The 25662-nt window shown below is 49.6% G+C and overlaps 1 protein-coding gene across 1 annotated transcript in view; it reads right to left on the bottom strand.

Moving 5' to 3' along the window:
• Positions 1-965: 965 nt before the first annotated feature.
• Positions 966-25662, bottom strand: part of COLGALT2 (collagen beta(1-O)galactosyltransferase 2) — a 47879-nt gene continuing 23182 nt past the window's right edge. The window contains exons 2-12 of the mRNA XM_077182044.1: positions 18188-18298; positions 16612-16729; positions 15322-15456; positions 12549-12753; positions 8279-8398; positions 7737-7813; positions 6262-6368; positions 4964-5096; positions 4001-4128; positions 2933-3139; positions 966-2566 (exon numbers count right to left, since the gene is read on the bottom strand). Of these exons, the coding sequence (XP_077038159.1) occupies positions 2290-2566; positions 2933-3139; positions 4001-4128; positions 4964-5096; positions 6262-6368; positions 7737-7813; positions 8279-8398; positions 12549-12753; positions 15322-15456; positions 16612-16729; positions 18188-18298 (1618 nt within the window). The 3' untranslated portion in view covers positions 966-2289. The remainder of the gene's footprint in view (positions 2567-2932; positions 3140-4000; positions 4129-4963; positions 5097-6261; positions 6369-7736; positions 7814-8278; positions 8399-12548; positions 12754-15321; positions 15457-16611; positions 16730-18187; positions 18299-25662) is intronic.

The raw sequence follows: 25662 nt of genomic DNA, 5'->3' as shown, positions 1-25662 counted from the left end.
GAACTTGGAATTTCACATGGCCTATTGAGAGCACAACAGCACTTTTCCATCCTTAACCCACAGCAAGGACCAAGCTGGTGGATTCCAAGCAGTCCCTACTGCAATTAATCATTTTTAGGGCCTGCTACCACAGCCTGCCTCATGAAGAAGCTGCCAGAAGGCTGGTTCAAAGCTGGTGCTCCTGCTCAGTTCTGAAACCCATTAGCTGAGTCAGAAAAAAAATACAAAGTTGTGTCAGGGACCCAAGGTCATGCCTAAGGCACTGCCATATTTAGCCTGTGGTTGTACACATCAACAAGATAATAAAGAACATTTTATTGTTTAATGGAGGGAACCTGACCCTTGAAAGAGAACCAATGGACTGGTGCATTGACAGGAAGTTAACCTGTGGAAGAGGAACAATACTCACTGGAGCTGTGGCCAGCATGGAGGGGCTATCATGAACGACTCTGGCCTCATCTCACACTGGCCACACATGAGATGATGCTGTAACTGGAAAAATTCCACTCCAGAGGGGGAGGTCCAAGGCCTGGTGCTGGGGTGGAGGGAGTGAAGATTTCCAGCGTCCTTCACACAGGCCATGTGGGCTCATCAAGCAAGAGACCTGTGGAGGAAGCAAGAGGGATTGTGAGGAGGGAATAACCCAGGCTGTGTGTGGCCCACGGGGCAACCTCCATACTCACCAGGTCGTGTGGGCATCTGCTCCCACATGGACACCAGCAGGAACTTGGCTTCCAGGTGGGAACTGCACAGTCACAACCAGTGACTCCATGGGAGAGGGACACGGCCAGGAATCCCTTCCATTATCCTCCAGTTACATTCAGGGGCAGGCTTGGAGGAACCTGGTCTAGTGAAAGGTGTCCCTGCCCATGGCAGAGGGTTGGACTGGGTCACCTTTAGAGGTGCCTTCCACAACCCAAACCATTCCAGGACTCTCCCACACAATGAAGAACACACAGAGCTGCTCATCTTGCACCAGGTTCTATGTATTATCAGACCGGCTGACAGGTAATAACATGTCTTCTGCAGCAGAAAGCACAACATTGATCAGTAATTATTCAAAACAAACAAAATTAAAACCAAAACCCCAGCCACACATACTCAATGCACAGATCTGCCAGCAGGTGAGCCCCCAGATGGCAATTCCAGGAGGGAATCCTCCTGCTGCCCAGAAGCTCAGGGTCTGTGCCAGTATAGTCCATGATCACCTGGCCTCTGAGAAAGGTTTTTTTAAAAAAAATAAACACCATATCCTGCTGGCATGTGAGCCAACAGCAAAAACATCAGAACTCATCCAAAACACAGAAAAGTTCACTCCTCACATGAAAAAATATCCAGGCAAGTCGCCCTTCCGTCCTGTGACACACAATTCTATCGGGCTGTTGAGAGAGTAACATTGCTGTAGGTTCTTTTGGTTTTAGAAGGAGAGTTTGTAACCTAACTTCTTACATTTTAAGTTCCCAAAACTCCTACACTTGCTTTTATGGCCTGAAAAAACAGGCCTGCCAATAGGTCATGGGGTTTTGTTTTCCTGAAGGACTAAGTTGAGGCAGGGGTGAAGCAGGATGTGACATGGACCAGCTCTGCCTGCATTCCCTTCAGGCAATGCAGAGATAAATAAATCCAGCTACCTCCACTTGCATGGCTTCCATGACTTCAGACATTCCAAGACATCTGTTCTGGATCCAGAGGCCTGTTTAGATGGGATGCAGCAAGATTAAAAATGAGCTGATGGGAAGCCAGCATTGGTTTTGTACAGGAGTGTGACGGGGAGAAGACACAACAGAGGAGCACTGCTCTCCTGCATTGAACACTTTGGGGAAACATCTTGATTCTGATAGGGATCCCTTTGGAAAACAAACCCAAATCCCCCAGATGCTCAGCAAACAGGGTGGTAAAAGCCTACAGACCTACAAGGAGTAACAGTGAGGGAGCAGCCCAGGTACAGCCATCCCGAAAGGCACTGACATTTGTACACCTCTATATATTAATCTTTATAAATACAGTGTTCTACATGAGGAACTGTGGAACCAATGTCATTCCAGGCTGGTTTCTTCCAACAAAAGCTTGCCAGGGCTTCTGCTTGGATCTGGAACTCTTGTTCTGCTTCCTCCTTGGTGTCCCACCCTGTCCTCGGCGGCTGGGCAGGTGTCCGGCCCGATCCCGCGCACGGCCCTTGGGAGTGGTGGGAGGGAGACCACATGAAGAGCTGCTCTACAACTTTCAAGGGTGAAAAGCTAAAGTGTGAGGCAGGTTCAGCTGTCAACAGAGTCCCGGGGAGGTGGGCAGTCATAGCTCATCCCTGGCTGACGGCGTGTCCAGGGAGGACTGGGAGGGCAGGGCGTCCTTGTTCTGGGCATCGCTGTGGATCTTGCCCTGCTGCCGGGACTTCCAGGAGTGCGTTCTGTCCCAGTCCGTGGACACGGTCTCGTTGTCCCAGATGGTGGAGGTCTCCGTGTCGCTGAGGTAGCCCGGCTGCCCCGTGTAGTGCGTGGGGTAAACAAGCAGGGGTTCTGCTGAGAAGGCCTTCAAGTCTCTGGGCTCGTAGTACTCCATGTACTTTGTGCTATGGAGGAGAGAAACGCTGTCAGCAACAGAGGAACCCTCACTGGTGCCAAGCTTGTCCCTGGGAGACATGGCCAGTCCAGGGAGCAGAGTGGGGGTAGGTGCTGGGATACAGCCAAAACCATGTCCTTACAACCACACACACCTGTACAACCAAAGCTTGCTCCCAGAGACAGACAGGTGCCTCAGACAAGCAGCCCACAAGCCCTGCCCCAGGCATTCCCTTCTGTCACCTCCTTTGACCTGTGCCAGGAGGACAAAACCAAGCACCACAAGGAGTCCCACCAACCAGGCTACCAACAAGACCTGGTTTAAGATCAGTCAGCGAGACCCAGCCCATATCCCCCCGAGCCCCAGAGGGACTTACACAGGGTGCTTGTTGTACATGATGGGCAGGAATTCATCCACGGGCAGCATCTTGCTGAAGGGCTCAGCCCCGATGAGCTTCTGAGCCCCGTGGAAGGAGATGGCATAGCCCAGGGTCCAGTAGGAGTAATCAGCCTCCACCAGGTTCCGGACATTGGGAACGGCTCTCTCGGGCTCCTGCACCTGCATCCTTTTCCGGCCAATGTAGCTGCAGGGGTCAGAAGATCAAGGAGATGGGACCAAAGTGAATCCATAGTGTCACAGACACATTTCATGAAAAATCCTTTCCTTAGGATTTTTCCTCCTGAGAAGCTGAGAGGCCTCAGGAACAAAATGTAACCAATGGTTATCTGCTGCTGTGGAATGCAACAGGTGCATCTGGGATTGGTCTCATGTGGTTGTTTCTAATTAATGGCCAATCACAGTCAGCTGGCTCGGACTCTCTGCCCGAGACACAAGCCTTTGTTATCATTCTTTCTTTTTCTATTCTTAGCTAGCCTTCTGATGAAATCCTTTCTTCTATTCTTTTAGTATAGTTTTAATATAATATATATCATAAAATAATAAATCAAGCCTTCTGAAACATGGAGTCAGATCCTCATCTCTTCCCTCATCCTAAGACCCCTGTGAACACCATCACACCATGGCAATTAGGACATGACTGTTTGTGCCAACCAGGCCAGGGCAAAGGGTCAATCCCAGAAGCAATCCCTGACCCAGCTCACAGATTTCTATCCTGCATCACAATCCAACTCTTAACCCAGTGGGTGGGACAGCTTGTGAGAGGCTTCCTAAGGGAGCTAAGATGACACAGTCTGAGGCTCAGGACTGAGCTGTGCTGGTTGCTCTGTCAGCATCTCCAACACAGCTAAGGTCCAACCACACTGTCCACACCATGGGCAGGGATGGTGCCCTGGCAACAGCCACCCCACAGCATGGTGGGAAGAGCTACCAGAACACTGTGCCACCATCCCCTGCACTGCAGCATCAACCTGCACCTCTGCCACGCCCCAGCAGTGCTGCCAACCTCCCCAGGTGCCCAGGACCTCCCAGAGGAGCAGGAACTTACATCAGCTCCCAGTCTAACTGGGCTTGCTCGATGTCGTCCATCAGCCTCATGAGCTTCCTCTTGAACTGGTGCTCGAAGCGCACGTCATCCTCAATGACCAGTGTCTTCTCCAGGCCCCTGCTCACCACCTGAAACATGAGGGCTCCAGCGTGAGCACAGTGGCCCCCATGGGTGCCCTGCTGTCACTGGGGCCACCCTGACCTGGCACTGCCTCCCAGACCACACAGGCAGGGAGCTGAGAACCACTCTGTGACATACACATGATATGCCAAGCCACTGGAACTTGCTCCTGCTCAGATGGAGAATCAGGGGAAAAAACCAGGAGTGTTTCTTTAACCCCATTTGGTTTTCAAAACATTCTTGCCTTTCTTCTAAGCAAGCTTGCCCCAAGCAGGATATTGGATGAACTGCAGAAACAATCATGAAAATGTTCTGATAAAAATCCCTTGGAGCTGAGGGCAAATGAATCACAGAATTCGTGAGTGGTTTGGGTTAGAAGGGACCTTAAAGCTCATCTCCTTCCACCCCTGCTGTGGGCAGGGACACCTTCCACTAGCCCAGGGTGCTCCAAGCACCATCCAACCTGGCCTTGGGCACTGCCAGGGATCCAGGGGCAGCCACAGCTGCTCTGGGCACCCTGTGCCAGGGCCTGCCCACCCTCAGAGGGAAAAACTTCTTCCCAACATCCCATCTAACCCTGTCCTCTGGCAGTGGGAAGCCATTCTCCCTTGTCCTGTCCCTCCATCCTTGTCCCAAGTCCCTCTCCAGCTCTCTTGGAGCCCCTTTACATACTGGGAAAGGAAAGGAGAGGTGTGAAAGATGAACACTGCATTCAAGAAAACCCCTGCAATCCAAGGAAATCACTCCTATCCTACACTTCCAGACATCTGGGCTGGATCCAATGCTCTGCACCAGGACACAGCACCTTCCTGCAGGACCCTCAAGGCCCCCCAGAGCCCTCACCTCCTTCCAGATGTAGTAGTGGCTCAGGAAGCAGCCGATCTCTCCTCTGGTCAGGGGCCTGGAGGAGTAGGGGTCCCGGTAGCCTGGCAGCATTTCGATGCTGAGAGCTTTCAGCTGACTCGTGTTCAGTGCTCTGGGAAACACAAAGTATTTATCACCACTGAAAAACAATCAGGCACTTCAAGCCAGACACAGGCACAGCATGGGGAATGCTGCTGATGGTCAGGGAAAAGCCACACCTTGAGAAATTCTACACTTGTTTTGTTCAAAAACACAAAGGAAAATTAACTTGTTGATTTACATCTCTAAATCAAGCTGATAAACTGTATCCTTAACTCTGCCAAAGACAGGGACCATCACTTATCTTTAACTCTACCAAAAACCTCCTGTGGGACTATCCTCTTGCCAGGTGCTTGGCTTTGATTAATTTTCTGAGGCCTTGATAGGATCCCAAGTCTCCAAGACCACTAGATGGTACGTGGGCTCCTTTCTCCTTGAGGCCTTTTTGCAACTCACAGACTCAAAATTTCTGCCTTGGTTACTCATTATTAAAAGGTCTTAACATACCTTAGCATCATAGAATTATTAATATTGGAAAAGCCCTCTAATATTGTCAAATACAAGCATTAATCCAGCAGTTGTCCCAGGGCTGGGGCCTCCACCACTGCCCTGGGCAGCCTGACCACCCTTGGAATGAATAAATTTTTCTCAGGTGTCCAGCCTGAACACTCCCTGGCACAGCTTGAGGCTTTTTCCTCTTGTCCTCTCCCTTGTTCCCTGACCCCTCCCTGGCTGTCCCCTCCTGTCAGGAGTTGTGCAGAGCCACAAGGTCCCCCCTGAGCCTCCTCTTCTCCAGGCTGAGCTCCCCCAGCTGCTCCTCAATAAACTTATGCTTCAGACCTTAGAGTAAGCTTGGAAAGGGCTGTGGCAGGGTTAACACTGCAGCACCACAGCTCTAGGATGGATAATAGCTCTAGGATGGACAATAGCACTAGGATGGACAATATTACCAGGAGTTAACTGCTCCATTCACAGAAACCTGTGATTTTAACCTGATTTGGACCCTAGTCTGAACCCCAGTGCCCTGGTTCTCTCACAGAGATTGGCTAATTGCAAAGGAGGAAAGAAACAGAGCAGAATTGCCCCAGACAGATGGTCAGGGAGATCCAAGGGGTGCTCAGCTCCCCCCACAGCCAACCCTGCCCTGCTGGAAGTAGGTCAGGGCATCCAAGGAGATGCTGTGAAGCAGTAAAGCACATCCCACTGTGAAAACATCCTCAAGCCCAACCAAAACTCACTTTCCATCCACAGCCTCCACTACCTTCACTGCAATCTCCTGCTCGTAGAGCGTCCGCAGCATCCGATCCCGCCGGTCCTTGCGGCGCTTCAGGTTGATCATGAAAATCTGGGAGGAACAGAAAGACACCAGGACATCAGACTCCCAGCTGGGAAGGAGGGAGAAGGGAAGTCCTGATCCAGCCCTCTCCAGCAGCCCCACTGGAAAAGCAGGTCTTGTGAAAATACCACACGTGTGTTCGCTCTGGGTTGTCCAGAATTTGTCAAAAAGCTGAACTTGGTTTTGAGTTGAAAGTGTAGAGGTTTTTTCTCTAACAACTACTTTTTATGAGTGTTGAGGAAACTTGCTCTTTCAGGGGGAAGAAAATGAGGAGAGAACAGTTAGAGCCAAGTCTGTAATTTCCAAAGACACAGGATGGTTTATATCAAACAGAGTAACATGACCATCTGCAGCATCAATCCTAGGGGAACACTGCCACTGCCTGGATTTAGGATTATCAGCAGGGCCACTGTCCAAGTACAAGGCCATGGTAAAGAAAGGATTTTTGTGATTACTTCTGGCACTGAAAATCCACTGTGATCCCTGCCAGAGCAGAGAGCCAAGGCTGAGAACAGAGATGTCTGGGCAGGGCTCTGTCCAAAGCCTTGAGGAGACTGGTGGAGGGCTGAGGACTGAAGCCCTCACTGCAGGTAACCCTCAGGGACTCAGGGATATTTTTCAGTCCCAGGCAGGCTGGTACAAGCACAGCCTTTTAGCCCATGGAGCAAATCCTCATCCCAGTAAGAAGCAGAACGAATTTCAGCTCAGTACAAATGAAAGAATAATAAACTGGATAAATACAGCACAGCCACAAAGGACAACATGGAAAAAACCTGTTCCAGCTGTGCCTTAAACACAGACACAGCTGGGCTGGGTTCAGCCTCAGGAGCCCCACAAACAGATGGAGCAGAGCACACCAAGAAGACAAAGGCTCCCCTGATCCCCACAACTCCCTTGGTCCCAGAGCCACCCTGGCAGCTGCACACACAGGGGCTGCTGGCTCTGGGAATAACACAGACACCAGGCAAGCAAAGCCTGGCACGTCCCTCTCCCATGGTTTGCATCCCTGGGGGTATCCAAGGTGGGCCAGAACTCAGCTGTGAGCCTGCATCCCCCCCTGCTCTCAGCTCTCCAGTGTCTCTCTCAGGTGAGAGAAATCCTTCCCTCCTGCCACTGCAGAGCTTCACCAAAGGCCCAATTTCTGTCACAGATGGAAGGGAGGCCAAGCTGCTCTGCAGAGTCAGATGTAGAGCAAACAGCACAAGAACAGGGGATTTAACTTGTTTTTCAATTAACCTGCTTTTCAGCCTCATTTCTGCCTTCTCTTCCCTGGCTGGGTTAAACCAGAATCATGGCATGGTTTATGTTGGGAGGGACATTAAGGATCAGGTGATGAGTGAGAAGACAAGACAATAAACAGCAGAGCAGGCTCCTTACTTCATCAAAGCCCATCTTGTCAGGGTGCTTCGGAGGGACAGAGATGTACTGAGAGGGCTCCACGGGAGGGCGATCGACTGAAAGAGAGGAGAGACCCCAGATGTCACCCTCGAGCACTCCCTGCAGTGGACATGACCTGTCTGAAGGTGTCTCCCTCCCTCCCGGGATCCCGGTATCCCGGGATGAGGAGCCACGGCAGCGTGTGAATAGCAGGAAGCACCACACGGCAAAGCCAGAGCCAGCAGCCATGGGTCAGGCAGACATCAGGAAAACATGGACATGCAGCACCCTTTTCCACAGGAAAGATGCATTTGATCCGGGGAAGTTGAGGGATTTTGTGGATGGGGTTGACCTGACCATGAAGCAATTACATCCCTAGGTAGAGAAGCAGTGGGAAATTTTGAAGACTGCGTATCGGAACAATATTAGAGCGGACAGGTTGGGATGCAGACTTGCAAAAGAATGAGAGCTGGGCTGCTGGCAGGAGAGCTCTGCAGGCATTAACTTGGGGTGTCCATCATGGCAAGGGCACAGCAACTCACTCATGGCCTCGATCAGGGTGTGCACAAAATTCTCAGCTTCCTCCTGCAGCGACTGCTGCGGCTTCAGGGGCATGGGAAGGAACCCGTAGTGCTCCCGGTTGCAGATGAACATCTGGACTCCTGGGGATCACAGAGAAGCAGAAATCAGGCCTGCTAGCAGGGCACTGCACTGCCACAAACACACTTGTGCCAGGACCTCAGTCCCAAGAAGTTCTGCTTCATAAGCAAACAAGTCAGAATCATTCCAGTTCCACTTTCTGTTTTGCCTGGCTGGCAGCAAGTGGCCTCTCCCATAAAACCAATCCCTACTGGCTGCCTAACTGACCCTCCAAGGGCCTGAGCTGACAGGGGCTGTGGCTTCCCTCTGAAATAGAGTGGGTTTAGGTTGGATTTTGGGAAGGGATTGCTCCCTGTGAAGGTGCTGAGGCCCTGGCACAGGGTGCCCAGAGAAGCTGTGGCTGTCCCTGAATCCCTGGAAGGGTCCAAGGCCAGGTTTAATGAGGCTTGGAGCAGCCTGGGATAGTGGAAGGTGTCCCTGAAACAAGATGATCTTTAAGGTCCCTTCTAACTCAACCCATTCTATTCTTTATCACTGCTTCCTTTGGCTAGGAAATAAAGGTGATACATTTTCACTTGTGCTGGCAAAGGACTTTTAGGAATACATATGACAACAACCTTTGAAATGCCAAGTCACCGCCAAACACGGTCCTTTCCTCTCCAGAACTAATTTTTACTGTGCCCTGGAGATGAAAGGAAAATCCCAGAGTGAGACACCAGTGAGGAGGACAGATGTGACAACACTAACACCCTTCTACTCAAAAGCTTTTGCAACTGCTTGTTGAAGGTGGGAAACAGAGAGAAGGTGCAAAGCCTGTCCTTGGAGTGGATGCATTTGCAGGGCACAGACTCATCCAGTGGGAACATCCCAGCATCAGCAGAACATTTTTCCCTCTGGGACAAGGATTTGCTCACTGGCTGTAACTCTGCCTTTCACATCAGGCAACATGCTCAAAAGCCACATCCAGAGAAGCCAAGGGAAGGATTTCCGTTGTTTTTCATTGAGTTCTGGTAAGGTCCTTTATTAATTAACCCAAATCAAAGCTGCTAGAACCTGAGCAACCGGCCAAAACCTGCTTTTGTCTTTGTCTTTTTTTTTCTTCTTAATGAAACAAGCTTAACCAGCCCCCTCCCTCGAGGAAATAAATGAAAAGCAGACACTACCTGGTGAGCTGATGCTTTCATCTATTAGTGCCCCTAATCCATGGTATTTTTAGCAGAGTGGAACTGTTGGCACTAATGACTCTGGTGTTTCTCTCATTTTAAGTTCTACAAGTAAATTGCTGGCTATGCTCCTTGCCAAAACACATTCAGCTGTCAGCTGCAATTTAGGTAAATGGCAGAATAAAAAACTACTACCTGCAGACATGAATGGATTTGGCACTGATCTAATCAACTGATCTTATCTGGCTCACTGATCTCTGTTTTTATCTTCCGCTGCCTTGAACATAATCTGCACAGATTCACACCAGTGTTCCTGCTCTGTCTGGGATTAAATGTACTGAAAATGGTAAAGCTCCCATAAAGGAGGGAGGGGGACTCACTCTCCAGCTCTGTTTGTATAATAAAGTTAAATGATTGCTACAAGGGATAGGAAAACTACAGGTGTTTGTATTATTCTTCTTAATGGGCTTTAAAGGCAGTGTCCAGGACTTACAGTCACAGCCTAAAACCACAGCTGCAGTGCCTTACACCAAAATTGTCCCCACTTCCCTGTGACCAGACCTTCCTGCTGGCTGGCTCATGGGCTTCAGAGACCCAGGCTGAAAGGAGGCTCAGGAGATCATGGAATCATGGAATGGTTTGGGTTGGAAGGGACCTCAAAGCCCATCTCCTTCCACCCCTGCCATGGGCAGGGACACCTTCCACTGTCCCAGGCTGCTCCAAGCCCTGTCCAGCCTGGCCTTGGGCACTGCCAGGGATCCTGGGGCAGCCACAGCTGCTCTGGGCACCCTGTGCCAGGGCCTGCCCACCCTCACAGGGAACAATTCCTTCCCAATGTCCCATCTAACCCTGCCCTCTGGCAGTGGGAAGCCATTCCCCTGTCCCTCATCCCTTGTCCCAAGTCCCTCTCCAGCTCTCCTGGAGGCTCCTTTAGGCACTGGAAGGGTCTCTAAGGTCTCACCTGAGCCTCCTTTTCTCCAGGCTGACCTGGCTAAAAGCTCTCCTGTGAGTGCAAGGGGCTCTGCAGAGTGCAGTGCTGGCAGTAACACCCCCCTGAGCTCTGCTCAGATGCAGCACTCCCACACAAGCCACGTCCTCTCTCAGAGGTGGGATGCTCTTTGGAGCACCGCAGAACAGCTGCTTCCAGCAGCAGATTGCCTGTTGGGAATTGATGATTTTTTAAGCACAGCTTTTGGCCTGGACAAAAGCCAGCATCATTTCTGACTTTAGGGAAAGTAAGTGAAATTACTCCAAAAAGAAGTTTCCCTCAAAGCTCACACATTTTTCAAATTTCTGAACTTGGATGTCATCCTTTTATCCTGGGTGACAAGACTGAGCTCAGGACACAAGTGAACAATCTGAGCAGATGAACAGGCCAGACAGCTGGAGCAAAGCCTTCCATGTCATGGGTCAGTCCTGGAAAAAGCTGATGTTTTAGGACAGAAGGAAAAAATGATGGGTTTGAATCCCTGAAATATTTCTGAAGCAGCTGGAGCTAATGCACTGCAGTTACCATGGGGGTTGGAGGCTGCACTTCTGGGAGAGCTGTCAGAGGGAAGAGGTGGAGGGGTAGATTTTAAGCAGCCTGCTTTGCTCTCCAAACTTAAACCTCAACTCTCCTCTGGAGCCAAGAGGTGGCACTTGGGGACACGGTTCAGTGATGGGTTTGGCAGTGCTGGGGAAACACTGAACTGAATGGCCTGGGGGCCTCACTCTGTGCTTCTGCACTCATGTCCTGACTCTGACAGTCAGGACCCTGAAGCTGCTCTGCAATTCACTCCTCACCTCTGCCTCCCAGGGAATCCAATCTCAGCTCCTGCTGCCTCTCCTCCACCATTCATCTCATCTGACACTCCTCATCCTGAGAACACCCTGCTCACTCTGCCAAGACAACATCATCATTTCTGGTGCTGCCAACCAGACCCAGCACTAAAAGGGAAGCTACAGGCAGCTGGTGGCTGCTGTGCTGGTCTGGGATCAGGGGGAAGGGAGGCTCAGCCTGCAGAACAACAACAGCAGCCCTTCTTCCCTTGGCTTTCTCCCTGCCTGCCTGCTCCCAAGAGCAGCCCTTCCTGCTCTCCTTAACTTTACATCTTCTGCACAGGACAGGGAGCACCAACTGCACATCACTCAGAGGATTCATGAGCAACTTCTCCTTGATATTTCACCCCACCAACCCACTCACTTCTGAACAGAAGGCATTTATGGGTGCTGCTGAGGTTTCACCAATCCCTTTTTCCTTACAATGCCCCAAACTTTTCCTTTTCCACCACAGCAGGCAAAGAACAACAGAGATGGCCATTCCAGTCCTGGGAGCCCCTTCAGCTGTGACACTGCTACACACAGGTCTGGCAGCCTGGACAGCTGGATCAGAACATTCCCAAGAGCCACTCTCCAGAAATCAACGGGACTAAACATCCTCACCACAAGCATGAACAGCAGCAGCAGCAGGCACTTCAGAGACAGTGATGTCTCAGCAACACCTGGAGCTCTCTTAAAACATCAACAGCCAGAGATTTCCTCTCCCTGGAAGTACTCAAGGCCAGGTTGGATGGGGCTTGGAGCAACCAGCTCTAGTGGAAGGTGCCTGTGCCCATGGCAGGGTGTGGAATGAGATGAGCTGTAAGGTCCCTCCTAACCTGAACTGTTCTAGGATTCTGTGGTTTGAATCTCTTGTCCTCACCCCCTTCCTCATGGATCTTTTGGAAGTGGTAACTTTAGGTACCTCACCCCCAGACCACCTTCCACTCTCCCAGCACCCCCTGTGTTCACCTGCTGTGACACCACCCAAGGGTGGAATCCCAGGGTTTGTCTCTGAAATATTGCCCCATCCCAAGAACAGCCCCACATCCTCTGAAACAAGGAGCAATCCAAAACTGCCTTTCCAGTCACTTGCTGCTGGTTACCCCTGAGCAGATCCCAAAGAGGAAAGGGAGCAGGGTCTGAACTCCCCATGGAAGCCCACCCAGGACTTTTGGGCTGTGCCCCTGCAGTGGAGGCCCGTGAGTCTCCAGGAGGGAGCCCTCCCCAGCAGGGGCCCTGGACACACCTGCCTGGCGACTGGAGAAGGCAAAGACCATGATATCATCGAAGCTCCAGGTGTAGTCCTGGTGTGGGGGGTAGAAGGCCAGCTTGGCAGAGGCCTCCTTCCTCAGGTCAATGAGGAATGTGGAATGCACCATGGGGACAGCAAAGCAGCCCATCCTCTTCCACTCCCGGATCAGGGGGTACTCCAGGGTCCTCCTGTAGTAGCCCTGAAACCACAAAGAGGGGGCTGTTGGCACAAGAGATTCCTGTTTCAAAGCTGCTCCTTAGCAAAAGCTCACACCCTGAGCTCTCCTGCAGAGGCTCACCAGGGCTCAACTCTCAGCTTTTTCAGAGTCTCCCATTTGGAAACAGCTCAGTCAAGTATTTAGAAACAGTCTTCTTCCCAAAAGGTGAAAACTGTCCTTCTCCCTACTTTATAGGAGCTCTTGGAGAGCCCAACCTTTCCACTGTAAAATTCCCCTGCAATGGAGCTTCAAACCTCAGACTATTTTCTTCTGGTTCTTCAAAACCTTTTCTGCACTTTGACTCTGCAGCCTGCTCCTGGAAGCTGCTGAGCATCCATGACATCTTCCACACTCAACAGGCACAGAGTCCATTGAGCATCTCAGAGAATAGGATCTGCAAATTAATTCTATCCATAAATTCCATCCTATCCATGACTTTAAAAAAATCATTTGTTGTAGCTGCAGTGAAGGCAGCATCTCAGTCTCCATCAGCTGTGTAAGAATCCCTGCTTCCTCCACAGTGGGGCAAGCAGGTTTGATACTCACTCCTGACTCTGCCTGGGGAGGCACTTTAGTCAGCTCCTGGCTAATTCCCTGTACCCAGGAGCTCTGCCAGACTTCCAGCACTCTGGGTGCAACACCCACAGTGTGTGGCTTGTGTTGTAATAAATACACTGAATTCCTCCAGGAAGAAAACCCCAGAGCATGAAACTGACATCTGGATGGTTGAATCCAGAGCAGATTCTGAGCTTTACAGAAAAAATGAGTCACTAAAAGAAGTTAAAGCTCATTTATGTTCAATTTTCCATGAGCATTCAGGCACTGGCTGAGCAAAAGCCAGCAGAACTGCTCTGCCCTGGGCTGTGTGGGGCCAGGGTGTGGTGCAATGTGCCTGGTTATGGATCTGCCAGCTCCCTCTGCCTTTCAGTATGGTGCACTGTGACCATACTGTGAGGATGGGATATCCCAAACACAGCCATCAAGGAGCAGTGGGAGGAGATGTGACTGGCATTCCCACCAAAGGAAGGGTTAACACACCCACCCTTTAGCAGACATCTCAGAATCCCCACGAGTGAAGAGGCTGGACATCATCTTTCCTCCTCCTCCTCCTCCTCACCCCCAGGTTTTTGGGGCTGTCCCTGCTCATAAACCACATCTAGGCAAGGAGGGCTCCAACTCCCCCACTGCTGCCTCTCCCCAGCTTTGCTCCATGACAGATAAATGCCAGCCTGTCTGGAGCTGGGCTTGGCTCAGTGGCCCTGTGCTGGGGAAGGCTGTGTTTCAGGATGGGCTCCAGCTGTGATTCCCTCCCCAAGCCCCCTGGGAGAGCAAGGCTGAGCACACACAGCCCTGGGACCACATGCAGAAACAAGAGAAAAGGAAAAATGAAGGGAGAACTATCCTCTTCACTCCAGCAGGATTTTTTTTTTTAAACCAAATTCTGCAAGATGCCTTTGCTGGTTGTCCTCTCCCCTTTTCTCAGTTAGTGCTGGAAACGGTGGAAACTTCCTGCTGGAGAGGTAGGGCTGGGGCTGGTGCACATGGGCAGAGATCCACTCCAGCCTGGAAGCAGGGCTGATGTACCCCAGTGGAAAACCTTGGCTGACTCAGGACTTAGACTCAAAAACTTCAAGCACAATCAATACCTTTGCTATGAAGTTTGTATCTCCATTTTCAAACAAAGCAAACAAACCCAAGTGAAACAAGCAAACACACCTCGTCACACTCCCTTCCTTATCTCTCTATTTACTTCCCAAGAATTTGGAAAGTTCAGGACCTTTTCCTGCTATTTTTATCCAATTACTTGGTCTGAACTGTGGAACTCCTTGCCAGAAGATGGTGTGGGTGCCAAAAAAGAGATTCAGACAGGGATTTCTGTAGACTAAAAAAAAAATCACTGAGAGCTTTAAAGACAAATATATTCCTCAAAAACCCAGAAGGGGATTTTCAGAGGAAATAAAAGTATTTTAGGGAAGTAATACTCACTTTTTTTGCCCTATTCTTCTACAATTCCCTAGATATCTGCAGATGAGCCTGTGCTCTGATCCAATGCAGTTATGTGGATCAGAAGTAACATGAAAAGGAACATTGAAAAGGTAACATGGAACTCTAATTGTTAGGCTCAGCACCAGTACCTGTTACATGCACACTTCAGCACACACACTCCCTACAAGGCAAAGGATGCTGCCCCACTTCAAAAATCCTGTTCATAGATGAGAAAGATAACTTAGACACAATGGAGATCTGTGGAAAGAAAAGCAAATTCCTCTTGGATTAGCATCACTATACAAAAAAAAGAACTGGCCTAAAATTAAGCACCAAGGGTTTTAAGGCCATTACAGAAACATGAAACCACCTTAAAAAATTCTGATGTGTTTATCAGAATGGTTTGTGTGGGATCATAGCACATGTTAACACCACCTCAGAGCTACAGCAGCAGATGGGAAGGCCCAGAGAACAGGAAGGATGGCTGCTGCTCCAGAGACAGGAGCAGGAGCCCCTGGAGGACACCAGTCACACAGCCCCCAGCACTGTTCTGGGGTCACCTGCCTGGGGAGTGATGCCACACCAGAAGTTGGAGTAGAGCGAGCGGGACTCGAGCATCGGCGCCACCAGGGTCTTGTTCTCTGCTATCAGCAGCTTCAGGGTCTCTGGGTTGGTCAGTAAATTATCTGCATCAATAAACTAGAGAGGGAAGAGGGGAAAAAAAACTGTTAACAGATGAAACAATACGAATCCCTTGATGCTTTCTTGGGAGTGAGGCAGCCAGAGGTACATGAGCAGCCCAGGTGTGGGCACAGGCCCAGGGCAGTGCCTGTCCCCTGTGCTGCCACTGCTGGGGCACCTCTGGCTCTCACAATGAGAAAAGACCTTGAGGGGCTGGAGCAGGGCCAGGGAAGGGAATGGAGCACCAGGAGTGGCTGAGGGAGCTGGAAAGGGGCTCAGCCTGGAGCAAAGGAGGCTCAGGGGGAACCTTGTGGCTCTGCACAGCTCCTGACAGGAGGGGACAGCCGAGGGGTCAGGCTCTGCTCCCAGGGAAGTTTAGACTGGGTATTAGGAAAATTCTTTCTAAAAGAATGGCCAGGCATTGAAATAGGCTGTCCAGGGCAGGGGGGGAGTCACCATCCCTGGAAGTATTGAAAAATGTGTGCACCTGGGAATGTGGCTTAATGGTGAACATGGCAGGTCAACAGCTGGACTCAGAGATCTCAGGCCTTCTCCAGCCTTAACAATTTTATGATTCCATTAGGTAAGCAAAAAAACACCCTAAAAGCAGTGAGCTGGTGGGTTTGACTCCCTAGGGCACAGGGCTGTCACGGGGAAGCTGGGGGCATCTGCTCCTGGGCACAGCAATGAGATGGGCAGAGAGCTTCCCTGACTCCATACAGCCTCGTGCCAGCACAGGGAGCTGCCAGGGAAAATAACATCACTGGAAATTCAGGGTGAGTTCATTCTGTGAAAAGCATCAAGAACAACTCCTCAACTGCCTCACACCTCACCTTGCTTGGAGGCTTTGGGAACACCCCCCTAACAGTGACCAAAGGCAGTATCTTCCCACAACTGCCCTGCACAACTATTTCCCTTACATTTCACCAGGTGGGGCTCAATCTGGGGGACCCTGCCACCACCAGGACTGTGTTCACTCCTGGTGCCAGTGGAGAAAGCTCCAAGCTCAGCCAAGACTCACCTCCCTCACCACAAAGTCTCTGGCTCACCAGACCAAGAAATGACCCACGACATCTCAACCTGTCCTTGGCTGGAGAGAAAACTTTCTGACAGCCCCCAGTACTGAAGAGAGCACCTGGAAAGCTTTAGTAATGAATCAGAGCTCGTGCTCACCAGGATGTAGTCTGACCACTTGTCCCGGGCAGCGCGCAGGGCAGCCTGGCGCAGCTTCATCACGTGCGTGAACCGAGAGCTGGGCCAGTGCTTCGGCCCCATCTCTTCTGGGTAGGACCTAGAAGAGAAATAAAAAGTGACTGCAATCCATGTCTGGGCTTTATTACACCAAAAAAACAGAAAAGAAGGGAAAAAAAGGAAAGGAGGAGGAAGGGAGGAGGAAAGAAGGAAGGAGGAAAAAAAGGAAAGAAAGAAGGAAAGAAAGAATTCCATTGCTGCCTTCATTATGAAAGCAAAACAGCATTAGAGTCACCTCAGGCAACCCAGGAGAGGTTTTGAGGGAGAATAATTCCAAGTTCTGTGCTGGCATGAGCACAGAAGGCACCAGAGAACAGGCAGTGCCAGTTTTCTGACAACACCACGCAGGGCAGGAGCTGCTGTGGCAGCAGAGGGGACCCTCCAAACCCACCTGCAGCCCCCTGACCCCTCTGGCCGGGGGTACAAACTCATCTGCCCTCTGTAAATCCAGCCCCCCTCGGCCCAGCAGCACCAGCAGGGCTGGGATGTGAAGATGAAGGCAGCCTGGCCTCCCCCAGGGCTCTGGGCATTATTGGGAACTGCTAACACATCCCAGGAGCAGCCCCTAAATCTCCCAACAGCCAGCCCCAGCACGGCAGCAAAGTCACATGCATGGCTCTGCCTTCAGCTCCAAACCATGGCTTTTTAACAAAGATGGAAGGGAACCCAGGGGCACATCCCAACGAGGAATAAAAATCCAGGACTTTGAAACAGTGCCAGAGTTAAGTCAGGGAAGGAGCTAAGAATTTCAAAAGGTTTTTGCAGAACTTAAGCAAAGTTTGGCAGGATGAAGGAAACTCAATTCAAAGGAAAGGATTAAAAATGTCAATAAAACCAGCACTCCCTGAGGGTTTGTACCGCAAGCTCCCCATCACTGCAGTGAGGAACTCAAATATAAAAGCAGGCCTAAAGGAAGGGGAAACTGATGTAATTTGCCTTGATGGAAGAAACTGAAAACAGAACAAACCCAGGAACAGCTGATCTTCAAAATAAATAAAAATTAAAGTAATAAAAATCCAACACATCATATTTCAAAGCAATAGTCCTGCAAATCACGTAAAGGCACACTATGTGGGATTAAATCTAGTTCTCTGGCTCAGCACTTACTGAATATTTGATGTGTCAGAGTTTTCATAGATATTATGAATGGGGCTATAATTTCTCTGCTTCCTTGCAAATAAAGAATGGTAATTTAAATTCCCTGTAGCTCTTGATGTAATTTGTTTACCGTGCAAAGAGAGCAGCTACAGATGCTAAATACTGAATGGAAAATAGTTTCTTCCACAAAATTCTGCATGAGGTGCTTCTCTAAAGTCAGAGACCTTTCTAGAGACCTTACCTCACCTTTTTCCCTAAGAAAACAATTTTAATGGGACAGACTCCAGAAAGCAAATAATCCACATTTTAACACTTAGACATTTAGTACCAGCTCCTGTTTTGGAAACAGAAAACCTTGGGAATTTGGGCTGTGCAGCCAAGAGCCCTCCCAGGTACTCACGGGGGCTCCTCCATGGGTCTCCACTCCACGTCGTGGTACAGGTGCTGCACATTCTTCAGCCACTCCCTGAGGATTGCTGTGGTGTTGTCAATGTTGTGGTCAGTGGCTGCCCTGGCAAAGCAAGAGCAAAGGAAGCAGTTAGCACAAGGTTTGTGACTAAACCCTGCTTTACCATGGAGCCCTCTGCCCAGTCCAGCCACCACAAAAGACAAGACTGAGGTTTAACAGGTTTAAGACTGAGGTTTAACCCCAGCTGCTGACTGAGTACCACCACTGTGGAAAGGGGAAGGGCACAAAGCCTGTGGGCTGACAAAAGAACCATGTAATAACTGAAACAAATGACTAAAATGTGCTCTTAGTGGAGGGGAGAGACACAGTGCCCTCTGAAGAACAGTTTTGTTCCCTCAGGGCTGAGCTGAACAGACTGGAGCAGGAGGCACAGATTCCCATCCCTGACAGCAATCCCATGGAAATGCTCCCACACACTGCTCTCTGCCTGGGGTGCTCAAGGCTTCAAGTCACAGGATGAGTGAGCCAAGTCCCATCCCAGCTGCTCCTCCCCAGGACCAGGATTTGCACACCCAGCATGGGATTGTGTCAGATCCCAGCACAAACTCCTCTCACTGACAGGGCTGCTCATTTTTCCTAGCTGGAATGGGCAGGAAAGCACAGTCCTGTGGCAGTGCACAGCTCAGCAAGCTCCACTGGGAATTTATAATCCCTGCATATTCCTCTGGGAGTACAAACAGTCCCACAAGGTGTGGTGCAGACAGTAAAGCCAGTGTGAAACACATCACTGAGGAGGTTGCTGGAAGCTCCCATCAACTGCTATACATTTATTGGTTCATCCTCCAGCTCCAGGGACCCAAAGGCACTTCCCAGAACACCCTCCACCTTACTTAAAGCCAGAGCTCCCTGTAGCCAGGGGAGAGGACAGGCAGAAAGGAGCCACATCCCAGACCCTACAGCTAGTCCAAAGCTACTTCAGGAAAATACCTCCACTCCAAGTCACCATATGACCCTAGAGATGAAAACCAGGACATGAGCCCTTTTCACTTTGTGCAACAGGAACATACCATTGCCATGGGGTCTAGCCTGCTTTAAAGTAAAAAGGAACCAAGAACTTGGATTTTCAGTTTATTTATAGTCAGAACATGACAATCACTTAAGGCCAGGAGGCTTATTTGTTGAATATTTATTCATGTCTGCTGAAACAACAAATAGTGAAAGTTCAGCAAGTGTTAGAGGCTGGTTCCTGTGTCATGAACTGCTCTCCTGTGACAGAGCAAGGCTGGGCTTAGTCAGGGCTCCAGGGTTTGCTTTAGTCCAAGACCCTGGCTCATGCTGCACTGTAGATCTGGTTTGCAATGATGTTCAAACTGGCCTAAAACAGTCTCAGTGCTGACTTGGTGTAAGTCCAGCTTGCTCCATGTGTTTCATGGATGAAGCTCATCCCCTGGAGCCCATTATCACACACTTCCTTGGGCTCCCACAGCCACCAAGGTGTCCCACAGCTCTCACTCTGCTTTCCTCCCACGTTCCAGCTGCACAGTCAGCAAACAGCTCCAGAATTCCTAAAATACCAGAGGCCTGGGGAACGGCTTCATGTTCACTGTTGTCACTGGAGCTGCAGTGGCACCAAGAAGGTGGCACTGTGGCCACAATGCAACTGGACATCACACAAACGAGGCCAAGAGGAGAGTGGCCACCCTGGGAATGCTGCAGCTCATCCCACAACATCCTCTTTTCCACGTCCAGACCAGCCTTAAGGACCATGGAGACCCTTTAAAGTAAGCACACAGCTCTCACAGAGTCAGGTCCATGTGCCTCTTGCCCTCAGCAAGCTCAGCAAGCCTCTTCCCATTCTTTCTAACCTCATCCCAGTCCTTCTAACCTCACATCAGTGGGGACATGTGAAGGGATTTGCTGCAGTCTGGGCAGGGAAAGGGGAAGCTCCAGCTGCACACATCTCAAACTAATCTGTTTCATGTTGGCTGCTCCCATCTCAGCCAGGAGATCCTTCTCCATTCAACTTTGTGCACACACAAGCCCAAAATGTTCTAGATGGGGAGTTGTTTGCAGGGCTGTGCAATAGAAACCCAGAGCTCTCAAACAACACACAAATTTCTGTGACAACATGAAAACGTAAAGTCATCCAAGCTCAGAGAAAAGAGTCACCATGATTACCAAAGCTGCTACACATAGCCCCAGTCTCTGACTAGCAGAAGAAACCCTGAAGTTGACGCCAGGGACTGGCAGAGTTGGAGGAAGACCTCTGCCTCCCCAAGCACAACAAGGGGGATGAAGGATGCTCTTCCCATCACACCTGGAGTACTCCATCCTGCTCCTGGTAGGACACCAGGCCCTTGACAAAATTCACCCTGGATGATACCATCAGCCAACATCCTCCAGCCAGAAGCAAGATGAGCAAATGGGAGCTGAAGGGATCTCTGGATCTACCCACAAGGAATCTGCTGGAAGAAAATGGCATTTTCCAACCCAAACCATTCCATCATTCTATGACTTTAGTGCCCAGGCTGTCCTGGTGATACATGGAAGGTAAATCCACATCCCAGCAGACCTCTCAAAGGCAGAGATCAGCCAAGGCTCTGGCACAATGGAGGGACAGCTCTCTCCAGGACTATCCACCCAGCAGCATTTCTAAGCCCAGAAGTCCTCAAAGGCAATAAAGTCTGTTCCACCCTGGATGAAACACACCCTATGACTAGCAGTTTGGCAAACCTTTGTTCTTCCAGCTTTGAGCTCAAAAAACCCAACAAAAATGACCCAAACCAAACCAACCCCCCCAAAAAACCCAAGCCATTACAAAAGCAATTATCACTATTAGTTACAGAATAATTGATTTGAGATCAAACAGCATCAGCACTGACTCCTTTTGTAGTATCTGAATCAATTCACCTTTTCCCCCCTCCCCCCGAAAAAAAATAGCAGCTCTGGTGTTTGCAATAGCACTGTGTGGAAAAACAGGCACATACTTTATTTTTCCCTCTTTTTTTTTTTTTTGAAATGACAACCCCTGCTCAAGAAAAACAAGCTAATTAAAATATGAGCAGGACTTCTCACTGGGAGCAAGAGCTCCTCAAGCCCTGAGAGGCACATCAGGACACTCCTTGTTATAAACACTTCTTCTGTAGCACTCTGTAGCATTTCAAGAAGCCAAGCACACAGCTAAGACTTCAGTTTAGTGGTGAGAACATGGCACACAAGAGATGCTATCACCTCTGCCCACTTGCCTGTGCTGGAAAAGTGTTTTTACTCCACCCTCTTATCCTTACTGGTCCATGATCTGCACTTGACAGGACGAAGAGAGTGGATCACTGTAACTCAGCTCCACTCAGCTCACCAGGAGCATGGCTTGTCCACATGGCCCTTAGACTAAGGCAATGACTGGATTTTGGGTGTATTTTCTGAAAGCAAGTTGGTAAGCACAGCACCATTCTCTGTGTGGGAGTCTATCAGCAACACTGTTGAGCTGGCACCAAGTTCAAATCCTGTTTTTTGAGTGAATCAGCAACACCATTTTCAAGAGCTGATTAAAAACATCTAGGATTTAATTAAAGAAAAAAGGTCCCCTACAAGATTTACAAGCTAAAGCCTGTGCAACACAACCAGGAAAAATAGAGGAAAAAAATTCTAATTCCTCCCACTCTTTTCAGAAAAGAAAGACTAATAAATAGACCAGAACATACCTCCAGATGGACACCTCTATTCCAGTAACATGGCAGCTTTTTCCACTCAGATTTAAACCCATTTCCAATAAACAGAAGTTACATTTTTGAAAAGTTTGAGCGAGTGAGAATGTTGGTAGAGGGGCTTATGTCGACAGAACTACAACCACTTCAATATTGACTTTGGCTTTAACAGGAGTTGTACCATGGACACAAGCCCTCATTGTTCATGCTCAGCAAAGTACCCCTCCCAAAAAAACTCATGGATCATGCACAGTGGAAAATCAAAGCATGATGTTAAGCACCTCCTGTTTTAATTAAGTAATGTGAGCAGCAGCACATGCAGAAAACAGCTCCTTTTACAAACTGCTCATATTTTTAGCTTGATAATGTCTCCTCAAATAATGTTTGCGAGAGGGAGTTAATTTAGGCTTTGATGGTTGTTCTCCTCTTTTCCTCCCCAAAACGGGACTTAAAAATAACAATCCCCCTTTTTCACTTCTTCACACTCTGGCCTGTTCTCCCAAGCTATTTAATTCATTTACCTCAGGCACTGGGTCAGAGGAGAAAATTTTCACCTTCACCATCTGTATAGGAAAAATACTAGAGGACAAAATGCATCCTGTGTGCTGCTGGCTTGTCAAGAGTATGGGGTTATGCTGAGACACAGCTGAGGCAAACTCCACAGCCAGGGCCCTGCAGTAATTTTCCTACTGAATTCAGCATTTACCACCTTCTCCCTTCAGCAAACAGGGTGGGAAGGACAGCTTCAAACAGGGGTCAGTGCTTCACTTTCAAGCAGTGCAGAGCTGAGTCAGGACTGGCTGGAGGCAGCCAGCTTTCAAAAACAAAAGCTGTAAGGAGCTTTTGCTCCTTTCCCCTTTCCCTTTCTGTCAGGGTTTGAGGAGGGTATTGGGCTCACCCTTTCTGGCTGTGAGAGCCAAATCTGCACGCCCAGGTTCCAGTGGGCCCTTCCCATCACTCTGCTGAGAGCACATGAAGGATGACAGTGGCCAGGAGGCTGCTGATGCTGGGGTTGCACGGAAAATGGGTCACAGGAAGAAGATGCACTTGCTTTTCCAGAGCTCCTGCTGCTTGCAGATCTAAGTTGAGAATGCAACCAAATTCCAGGAAGCCCCAGGGATGTCCCCTTTAACTGTCTCCCTTGGCTCCTCCCTGCCTGCAGCCAGGGGTTCAATTCACCCACAAGGCCTGCTACGGGATGTGGTCCAATATTGAGTTCCACTGAAGCAGGAGCCATAGGGTGACCGTGTGCCCTAAACCCACAGGGTCTCCTCCACAGCAAAGCCCAAAGTCAAAGGAAAGACTGTCAGTAGATCATTTCTAACAACTGTAACACAGAAACTGGGGACAAAACATCAGTACCTCCCCTTGGTGCTGTTCCTGAGAGCTGAGCAGCAATAAACCACTCAGAGAGAGGTTACAGCTCACACCAAAGTGATGGAGGAAGCACATTTCTGTGTGCTCTGTTCCACAGCTTGTGCTAACAGAGGTGCTCAAATACTCCAGGACAAAGCTCAGCCCCCAGAGCAGGACTCAGCATTTTCCTGAGTATCACCAAAGGGGTACTGGGGACAGACAAAGGTGATAAACAGACTCCATCATCAGAAGGCATTAAAAACATTTTATTATTAGAAATCCACCGTTCTTATAGAAACAATGGTGGACTGAAGACCTGATTGGCCTTTAGGAATCTTAGCTCACCTATTGGTCAAGAAGGGACAACTCCTCCTTGTAAACCTCTCTGACAAGCAGAGATTACCTGCCAGGTGCAGAGATTGGGATAGTAATTGTTTTAATTCTTTCTCTGAGCTTTCTCACAGGTTCCCAGGAAAATCTTGGGAGAGCTGTGTCTCTCTGTTCAGAGGATATGTGATCACCACACCTGAGCAACTCCTGAGCCCAGCCAGCAGCAACAGGCACTGCATGGGGGGTTCCCCCAGTGCTCTGGGGAGACTCCAGGGATTTCAGACCCCGGAACACTGGAAAAATCCACACCACCTCATCCAGCCCCAGCCACTATTAATAATGTACTCCAGCAGCCTCATGTTTTTTACCATGACACTACCAACACACAAAGCACTGAGCAAGGATGGGAGTTTTAACCTCTGAATTTAGATCCTGCATAAAAGCCTTTGGCTTTCAGTCCCTTGAGGCAGCCCAAGAGCCCAGCTCCTGGTCTGAGCTCCTGTCACCCAGGCTGCCCTTCTCATGCTGGGTGTGAGATCAGCCCGGCCAAAAATAACTGAAAAAGCTGAGTCCAGCCACAGAGCCCTAATATGAGTCAAACATAAATTTGGATTTAGTTTTCCCAAAACAAGTGGTAAATAAAGTAACAGACGAGTCATTTCTCCCTGCTCTTTTTGTCTGAAAGCTGCCAGGCTTAGAAAACCAAGTCAAAATATAACCCCCACCCCTGAAGTGGCAGTTTCCACTGGGAGCCAGGGATGAACTGAATTACCTTGACCAGGAACAGTGCACCAGAAGAGACTGGAAGAGAAGGCATGGATCCTAAAGAGGAAGGAAAAAAACTCAAAACAAGACAGAAGCAAAACACTTCTCAAGCACAGTAAGAGGGATTTAATTTCAGCTGTTTTTACTACAGATCAAGCCCCTGGAAGTATCCAAGGCCAGGCTGGATGAAGCTTGGAGCAGCCTGGTCTAGTGGGAGGTGTCCCTGCCCATGGCAGGGGGTGGAACTGGATGGGCTTTAAGGTCCCTTCCAATCCAAACCATTTGTTTACTCTATTGTATGATTTTAAATGGAGTTACTGTCAACTAGTCTGTGTTCTCCTGCCCAGGACCATCTCAAAAAAGCAACAAATCAAGCAGGGCTCCCTGTATCCTTCCAAACACTCGCCCTGCCTGTCACACAACAGGCAGATATGGCTCCTGCTCATCCAGCAGGGATGAGACTCAGACAATAGATGATTTTCAGGTCTGCCAGCCCTACCTCACATCTGTGAATTTGAAACTCAGATCTCCCAGGTACCCATGGGATCAGGGATAACACACCAACAATGCAGTCCAGAGACTCTGGACAGATCCAAACCATCTAAATCACTCATTTTAGCACAACTATGCTCACACACTTCATAAACAGAGCCTGAATATTCAGCCCAAGTTCAAAGAACTGCTTAAGCATTTAAATAAGTTGCCAAAATTCTAATGTATGTATAAGGCTTTTTGGCTTCCTAGGGACTTGGCATTTGTTCCAGGCTTTCCTTAATTAAGGACAGACTTTTGGAAATACCTTCTTTTGTTTTTTATTTTAACTTGGTCCCCAGGCCACCTGGGCCCAGATGGGTGGCAGGGAGCTGCGTGGGAGCGTGGAAGCAGCAACAGGAGCAGTGCTGCTCCCCGGGCTGGGCAGCTGGACAAGAACAGGACCTCAGAGCACAGGAATGCAGCACACAGGGCTCCCCTCGAACTCTTTCCCAGTGCCCTTCAGCAGCTGTGGATAATGGATTGTGCTGGCAGCAGCACTGATTTTAAAACCTTCAGTGGTCTTCCAAGTCCAAGTGAATGACTCACAGATGTATGTGTGTACATACTTCTGTGCTCACCAGGATCTGTGCTCTTTCCATGCTACCTCAAGAAATCACTCACTTTCCTGTCCCTCACTCCTCACAAGAGAATCATGGAATCCCAGAATGATTTGGGTTGGATGGGACCTTAAAGCCCATCCCATTCCACCTCCTGCCCTGGGTAGGGACACGTTCCATGATCCCAGGTTGCTCCAAGCCCTGTCTAGCCTGGCCTTGG

The sequence above is a fragment of the Agelaius phoeniceus genome, chromosome 8 (assembly GCF_051311805.1).
Source record: "Agelaius phoeniceus isolate bAgePho1 chromosome 8, bAgePho1.hap1, whole genome shotgun sequence".
Taxonomy (NCBI): domain Eukaryota; kingdom Metazoa; phylum Chordata; class Aves; order Passeriformes; family Icteridae; genus Agelaius; species Agelaius phoeniceus.
This window is presented reverse-complemented; position numbering and strand designations above follow the sequence as displayed.